Genomic DNA, 8,437 nt, shown 5'->3' with positions numbered 1-8,437 from the left:
CTCACTAATTAACATGTTATATCTCATTTGTTCAGTCTGAACAAAACATGTCACAGTCCCAGTCACTTCCTGGAATCACCACTGGTGGCCTGGGATATAAGGATTTGTAAAATCATGTATAGCATGTTAATTAGTGAATTTTGAGTGCCGGTAGGCAGATTCCTGTTACCTTTGGACAGAGCTAGGCTAGCTGCTTCCCTCTGTTTTCCAGTCTTTATGCTAGGCTAGGCTAACCGTGTCCTGACTGTTGCTTCATATTTATCACAAAGGCTTAACAATGATTTTGATCTTTTCATCTAACTCTTGGCAAGAAATCGGATTTCTGAAAATGTTGGACTGTTCCTTCTGTATGTTAACCCAGATTGCAAAATCAGCAGTTGGGGGTATGAATCACGTTTGCAATGTGGAGAACAGGAAAAGATGGGGGTGTGGTCCTCAGCTGCTGCTGTTTTTGCACTGTGTGTGTGTGTGTGTGCGCGCACGCGCGTGTCTCAGTGTCAGCTGATACAGGGCAGTGGTCAGAGTCTGGGATGAGTCTACTCAGCAGAGGAGGGCAGAGCCTGATTGGACATTGGTTTAATGACATAATGAGATCAGGTCTGCACACAAACCATTGCTCCAGGTGTCTGAAAGCTGTATAGTATAATTTCATTATAGCTGCAGAAGCTCTGCTCCTTAGTCCACTGCCTTTAGGGTTTTTATTTTATATAAACATGAAGATATTAATTAATCAGTGTTGTGGATTGGTGTGTATAGATGTAAAAATATGTTCAGCTGTGAGCAGACTGAGAGGAAGCTTCAGATTAAATTAATTTTAGCTTGTCAAGAACTAGAACATAGAGCCATTATATTATTTACAGAGACTACATGACGCACAGCAGCGTCTGGCAGTGAAAATAGATCCTGTGAATATGAGGCCATCTAGTGGCTTATGCTGCATCACAAGATGTGTTGGACTGGCTTAATTATTGTATTATGGTAATACAATTATGTAATATGTTGATCCTCTGTATGCAGTGAGCTAAATAAATAAATGTGTTGACACCTGAAATATAATTTTGTTGTTTCCCTTTATATTATCTATGCTGAATTGTATTTTTTTTGTGTGTGTGTATTTGACATGAATAGTGGTCATTGATCAACAGGGGAAGAAAACTGTAAATGAGCCAGATTAAGCCAAAAAAGACTCATTTTCATCTGTTGTGCCTGGCCAGATATTAAAAAAGCACCATACGAATACAATAATATGACATATCTTAAGAAAACATATAATTAATATGCACAGAATAGTACAGTACACATCCAACAATAAATATTATCATAAACACTGTAACATGTTAGTAATAGCTACAATCCATATTAGCATCATTTGTGAAATTATCCCCACACCACATCAAATCCAATCAAAATGTACCTCACAAGAAAAATAAGGTTTATTGTAACAGGAAGAAGAGGTCACAGCACGTCACAGATCACACCATGAGACACTTTTAGTTCTCCTGGTAGGATATATGCACCTTCGTTTGGTGGTTAAAGAAGAATCACGCCATCCAATGGGATTAGCGATTGGCTCAAGGGACTCTGGGATTGGTAGAAATACTGATTTCCCAAGTTGTACCTCCCACATGGGGTGACCAAAGGCTTAGTGTGAGCCTGATTAGTTTTGTAGGTGGCGGACACAAGATGTTAGTAGAGACGAGCACCCAAACAAATGCATGGACATAGACATACTTCTGTAAGTACTCTTTAAATTGGTCATTCAGTGGTATCAGGTACTAGAGTTTGGAAATGCTTTGTTTTTATCCATTCAGTCACTGCATTTTAGCAGTGTGCTGTTTACTCATTGTCTCTGTGAATTTAAACTGGTGCATTGCTATGCATAGTGTTTTTAGATGTGGTTGCAGAAATATTAATAAAGATATAGAGATAAAAGTAATTACTGTAGGTCTGCGGTTGGTTTACTGTTTACATCAACATGTTTTTCATGACTATTATTAATGCTTATTGAGATTTTTGTTGTACTTTTTATAATTATACTTGGTATTCTTTCTAATATCTACATTTACATTTACTCATTTCTATTTACTCAATATCTATATTTCTTTAGTTTCTCATTTTGTGTCAGCTTTCTGATATCACTAAAATAAACACTTATATTAACATATAATAATGATAATAATAATAATAATAATCCTTATTTGTAGAGCACTTTTCAAAAACAAGTTACAAAGTGCTTTAACAAGTGTAAAGAATAATACAAAAAAACAAGATAAGAGCATGAAAACATTGAAAAGACTAAAATACAGATTAATATAAAATTAGTAAAATACAATAAAATAAAAGGGATAAAATAAAGTCAAATAAGATCGGGAAAGGCTCTCCTATTAAAGTATGTTTTAAGAAGGGACTTTCACTGACTCAGCCGACCTGATTTCCTCGGACAGGCTGTTCCAGAGCCTCGGGGGCCCTGACAGCAAACACTCTAGTTTTCAGTCGAGACTCTGGAACAGACAACAGACCTCTGCCCGAGGATCTCAAGGTACGTGCTGGTGTGTATGGGACTAAAAGGTCAGAAATATAACAAGGCGAGAGGCCATGAAGAGCTTTAAAAGTGATCAATAGAATTTTAAAGTCAATTCTAAAACATACTGGGAGCCAGTGTAATGAAGCTAAAGTAGGAGTAATGTGGTCATATTTCTTTGTTCTGGTTAATATATATATATATTTACAAAGTATGGCTCAGAACCAAAAACATCTCAGTAACCAGTATCACTCAAGAATTTGTCACATTAAACAAAATGCTTTAAATGATAAAATTAAAAATTTGATTTTGTATTTCACTAGTTATTTTTTTAATCTAATTAAAGTTGAGGTATGCGATTCTAGAGAAAACCATTATCATGACAAATACCACGATACAGAGCGAACGACAACACATTAATGTAACTAACGTTGGCTATGTTGTGGGTTAGCAAACTGTTGCTACAGCTGCTGCTGTGTAGCTAACATGCAGAGGTGATGAGAGGGTTTTCCGGAGCAAGCACAACGCCATAATGTCTGTGGGCAAGTAATTTAACGTTACCTGACACACAAATCATGGCTGGAATAGTGTTATGTAGCTCGGTCCAGGCCACTTTGTTTGCTTTCTATTTACAGAACCAGGGATATGTACAAACACTGGATATTTTTGTCAGCGAAAACACATTAGACTGTGAGAGGATATTTGCTGAATTTGACAAAAGATGTGTATTGGATTAGAATCGCTTACCCCACCTTTAATGTTCTTTTTTTAAATCTCCACATTGAGCAGACACATACATCTTTTACATTCAAACTACCACACAGCCTGTAACTTGTGCATTCAGCAATGTGGACAGGTGATGTCTTTGTATTTTAAAAACACTGTTAACTGCTGATGGTGACACTGTCAATTATTTGAGAGCCAAAACAAATATGGGTCAGCTTGTTAACAACACTGTAAAAGCAGGCCACCTAAACTGGCTTAGCAGATTAAGGTGCCTCAACAGATGCACTGGACAAGGGACTAAAAGATCTAGCAGTGTTTTGGGTTTTTTTGGCACGACCTCAGATACAGCTGCTGCTTGTGTATTGCAAGACTTGAGAGGACCACTCATAGTTCCCTAGACATTGCAGAAAGATTTTACTGGGCTCACACATCACCTGTTCCACACAAGACGATACTAGTTACTGAAAAAATACAAGAAAATGTTACTGATCCGAGAAAATAAGACTTGAAATTAAAGCGAGCTAAAGAACTCTAGATTACAGCTAATTTTAGATACCTTTGTGCTGGACCTGGCAATGACAGTGGCAGTGTCTCAAACGACCGGCCCCATTTTTGTATGTGTGCGTCAGAGTCATGCAATGGTTGACCATCTGTTTTTAGGTACCAGTTCCAGAGAAGATGGTGGCCCCTTTGCTCACCTTTCTCACCTCACGTAAACATGTTCAACCTGATGAGCAACTGCTGCACCTGGGTCTCCAAAATACAGGAGCCAATCAGGTAAAAATAATGCATTGCGTGAAAAATGAGTGAAAAGTATAATGAGTCTGAAAAAATGTGATCGGTGATTCATGGGCTGATTTTGGCAAAACTTATTTCCAAAAAATAACAAGCCTAATCGCAAAGCTGGGCAACAGCAACCACAATGAAACCTCCTACATTCACTATATTTGAAATAAAATAAATCCTAGTGTGGTTAGGTGCAGACATTTCTCTGCTCATAGGAACTGGTCTGAACGTGACTTAATACAAACAAAAGTGAGCAAGCATTTGTACAGAGAAAGTTAGACAAATCAAAATTGCATCTTCCTCTTTCTTTTGGTAGTTTTGTATAACATGAATTTGCATGTCATGTACTTTTCATTGATGCTTCCTGCTTTCCGGTTGCTAAAACATTGAGCTGTCATCTAAAGCAATATGCTGCTCATTCAAGTGAAAACTGCATATTTCTTTGCAGGAAAATGACCATTCTGGTGGTTGGTCTTGACAAAGCAGGAAAAACATCTTGCATCAGAGGCATGTTAAGAGGTAATTCAACAGTGACTTTAAAACGGTTTTATCTCTTGAAGTGCTTAAAAAAGAAACACACAAATGACCCAGCTGTGTTTCACTTCATGTATTTTCAGTCCCCCATGGTGGGGAAGCAGGACCCACCCAGGGCTGCATCCGAAATGAGCTCCGAGTAGAGAACTACTTGGTCACCTTGTTGGATGTGGGAGGATCAGCAGAGTCGAGAGGAACCTGGAGGGAGCTCTATAGAGAGGCCCATGGGATAATCTTTGTGGTGGACTCCAGTGACAGGCAGAGGATAAAGGAGGTCAAGGGGGTTCTTGCTGATCTGCTGAAGCAACCCAGAGTGGCAGGAAAACCCATATTAGTGTAATTATATTCAACTGTATACATACACTAAAAGTGTGATCTAATATCACATGCAGTGTAAACAGAGCCCTCCGATGGCTGATGAGAGGAAATACTGAAATACCTAGGCATTGGGTAACTGAGGCCTCTGTGCTCAAACCTTTTCTGTTTAGGTTGGCTAATAAACAGGACAAAATGAACGCTTTGCTGGGAAATGAGCTGATTGAGATTCTGTCACTAGAGAAGCTGGTCAACCAGAGTCGCTCTCTGTGCCATATTGTAAGTGTTGCTTTAAAATTCACTAATGCAAACTGAACAAACATAAATGTCTTGTAGGTATTGAAAGATATTATGGATGACAGACAAGCCAGGGGGACAGAAACAGACCTTTTTTCTTTCCCTCTCAGGAGCCTTGTTCAGCCTTAATGGACCTGCGACGTTGGTCGGACAGAAAGACTCTACGAGGCCTTCGCTGGTTGCTGCGTGCTGTTTGTCTGGATTACCCAGAGCTGTGTACTCGTATAGCCCAGGACAGCAAGAGGCCTCTGGAACCAAGAGAGAAGGAAAAGACCTGGAAAACGGAGAAAGTTCGCAAAAAAAACAAGGGGGAACGGTAACATTCAAAGTTTTCTTTATCCCAAATATTGTAAAGATCACCATGAACCCAAGCATTATTTATCACTTTATTTGAGACACACACTGACCTCTTATGTAAAATGTTTTCTCACCTCAGAATGCGATCCAGTAAGTCAGATCTTCGCCAGGTTCATCGGCCAAAAGACAAGGAGAAGCCCAAGAGCGAGGGAAAGCTGCAACCCATTCGAAACATGCTGCAAAAGGTCAGAAAAATATCTTGCCTCGTTTTTTAAAACTACTCAGTGGCCAGTTTATTAGGTACACTAGTAAAATATAATGCAATCCAATACAACAGCTCAGACATAAATTCTACCTTTGTAAAGATGATGATGTTCAGTTTTTATTGAGACCATCAATGGTGTCCTACCAACAGTATAAAGCCATAGAGAGCTCAGAAAACCAGGAAATATTCACATTTGAGAAGCTGGAACAAGATCATTTTGGCATTTTTTGTTTTAAAAAATGACTCAAAACGATTAACAATCGACTAATTGATTAATCGTTGCAGCTCTACACCTAGGTCTGTATCTCACCCTTTTTCCAAGAGTTACGGCAATAGTTATGCTTGTGTCCTTTGTTACCCGATTTTTGTATTCGTTTTTTATTTTTCAGTCATAATTATGACGTCCTCTATTATGATGCGATATAAAATAAATGTTACAAATTAAACATAAAATGGTGAAATGTATTGACAGGAAACCACTCTGAAAAAGAAGCTGAAGTCAAAAAAGAAGAAGAAGTTGGTTAAGGTCAAGAAAGGTGAAAAAGATCACGAGGAAGGAAATGAACAGGAGGATGAAGAGGAGGGTGACAGTCATGAAGGAGAGCAAGAAAACGCTGTTCACAGAGAGAAGGCCAGCAGTGCCCTGATTCCCCCCAAAAAAGGCCAACCAAAACGCCAAAGAGAGGTGAAAAAAGAGAATCTGGACATGCCAGAATCACCTGACAATGATAAGAAGGAGCTCAAAGGTTAAAATCTGTATAATAATGGCCTAACTTTTATAGTTATTAGCTGTTTAAGATTGGAAATCTAATATTTATTTTATCTTCTATCTAGCTAAAGGGGAAAAGAGGAGAAAGAAAAAAGTGGTCAAAGTAAAAAGGAAGAACAAGATCAACACAGAGGAGATGCCTGGAGATTACTCTCAGTCTGTGGACTTGTCTTCAACCTTTGGTGAGCCACATCCACTCCTTCCATCTCCAGATCAAACACAATAACACTTTGGACTCTGAAATGATGAAATCACAACTTTGATTTTTAAAAGATGACCCTGTCTCCCGATAGATCTTTACCGAAAAGCAATACTGGCTCTGAAGGAACGTCAGGATCAGGGACAGTGAGAGTGAATCCCGGTTGTGTCCTGCGACCTCAGTGGGCGGATATGGTCCGCAGCAGTAGTACACAGTCACACTTCACAAACTCTCATACCCTTTTCCTTCAACACAATCAACAGGGGAAAGACTCAATTCCTGACTGCTACATCTTTATAACTCTATAGACTATCACTTTAGGCCAGGTCACTGAACATTCGTAAGTGAAACTGCAAATTCCAGTGTGTAGTGAAGGGCAGGTCTGCATAATCATGTCATTATTGAAATAGTAATTTAAAATAAAATAAAAAACATTAAAGTCAAATATATAAATAACAATATATACATTTTAAAATGTTGAAGATAAAATTATGTAACTGGCCAAAATATTTTTTTTCAAAAAGTTTGTTTGTCTATGCAATATTGTTTGTAAGGGAAAACATGATGTTTGAACTGCATAGTTTTTTATGATTATTTTAACATTTCCCCAGCAATGAACAATGTACTGGGCAGAGTATGGGACATTATTGAAGTGATGAACACACCTATGAAACTGTATAATAAACATTTTGTCACTACTTGCATGGCATATCTGTTTACATTACAGCAGCATCCGCAGCAAAGTACGAGTTAGTGAGATTTAAAAATCTAACACAGGCTATGAACAAAGACCAAGATTGTTTATCTGGATGTATAATCAAATAAGCTGAGTTCTGTTGTTTTCCACCTTTTGTTTGTCATTTCACAATGATGCTGACAGATCTCAGCCCCAAAATGTACTGATCCCACAATATTCCTCCATGGCAGCCTTCCAGTCACCTTGACCATTTTCCACAATTCACAATTCATGTCCTACATCTGGAGAAACCCTGTATTTATCAGTTGGCACAACAGATTTCACTGTTAGTGCTACAGCTTTGGACAGTTGTTCAGTTTGATCAATAATGACTGTATTCTTGACTTTAGCAATGGCAAAAAAAAGATAAGCAAAACTTCTGTGGTTTTTTGAGTGACCACGATGACTTTTCCTTGCAAAATCATTATGGCATATGGTTCTGTTGCAGCTTAAAGTGTCTCTATTACTCACTGGTGAAATTTTTTTTTCATCATGTAAGATATTTCGTGTCTTATAGTATCCAGAAAATACAATGATGTTTAATTATTCCTATATAAACTTATATTTTGACATGATTTTTGTGAAGTATCCTTTTGTATCATAGGAAATTTTTAGATTGTTGTTAGGGGCAAGCAGCACATCTCTTGTCCCAGGGCAGGGAGTTGCCTTGACCTAAAGGTATCTATCTGCTAATTGAACTCTCTGCATGAAAGCAAATAAATCAAATGGATTACTATTGTGCTTTAGTGGTGCATATTCCCAAGTACTACAATGTTAGCCTCCAGCTTCTGGGCCCTTGGAATTATTGGCCCTCAGCCTTGCTGTTCCCCCTTGAGAGTTTAGAGACGATTTATTGTAGTTATAACGGCCTACTAGTACTATCAAGTCCGTGTTATCAATATATATAATGTAATGAAAGAGTATTGCTGTGTGTGAGTTGCGGATGAGCTCCTGTCGGGCTACAGCTGTCCGCTGCTCCTTGATGCAGAGAG

The 8,437-nt window shown here is 38.3% G+C and overlaps 1 protein-coding gene and 1 long non-coding RNA gene across 3 annotated transcripts; one reads left to right on the top strand and one right to left on the bottom strand.

Moving 5' to 3' along the window:
* The first annotated feature begins 1,329 nt into the window (after positions 1–1,329).
* On the top strand, positions 1,330–8,020 carry arl13a (ADP-ribosylation factor-like 13A). Of its 2 annotated transcripts, none has more exons than XR_005441881.1 (10): positions 1,330–1,735; positions 3,908–4,024; positions 4,482–4,552; positions 4,651–4,903; positions 5,056–5,161; positions 5,290–5,495; positions 5,616–5,721; positions 6,214–6,426; positions 6,576–6,692; positions 6,804–8,020. XR_005441881.1 is itself a non-coding variant. In XM_038698889.1 (10 exons), the coding sequence occupies exons 1-10, from the start codon at positions 1,716–1,718 to the stop codon at positions 6,857–6,859; spliced, it is 1,326 nt and encodes a 441-aa protein (XP_038554817.1). In that variant the 5' UTR covers positions 1,338–1,715; the 3' UTR covers positions 6,860–8,020. The 2 variants fall into 2 exon arrangements, 1 of the variants encoding a protein (XP_038554817.1); XM_038698889.1 differs by having other exon boundaries at positions 1,338–1,735; positions 6,214–6,487.
* Positions 4,033–5,709, bottom strand: LOC119888350. The gene is made up of 3 exons (XR_005441882.1): positions 5,611–5,709; positions 5,270–5,453; positions 4,033–4,865 (listed from the first exon to the last, which is right to left on the bottom strand). It is a non-coding gene; the product is annotated as an uncharacterized LOC119888350 (long non-coding RNA).
* Positions 8,021–8,437: the final 417 nt, after the last annotated feature.

Source organism: Micropterus salmoides, unplaced genomic scaffold (genome assembly GCF_014851395.1).
Source record: "Micropterus salmoides isolate LMB-PRFRI ecotype aquatic unplaced genomic scaffold, ASM1485139v1 Ms_hic_scaffold_5, whole genome shotgun sequence".
Lineage (NCBI taxonomy): Eukaryota > Metazoa > Chordata > Actinopteri > Centrarchiformes > Centrarchidae > Micropterus > Micropterus salmoides.
Note: the sequence above shows the minus strand (reverse complement) of the source record. Positions and strands in the feature narration are given on the sequence as shown.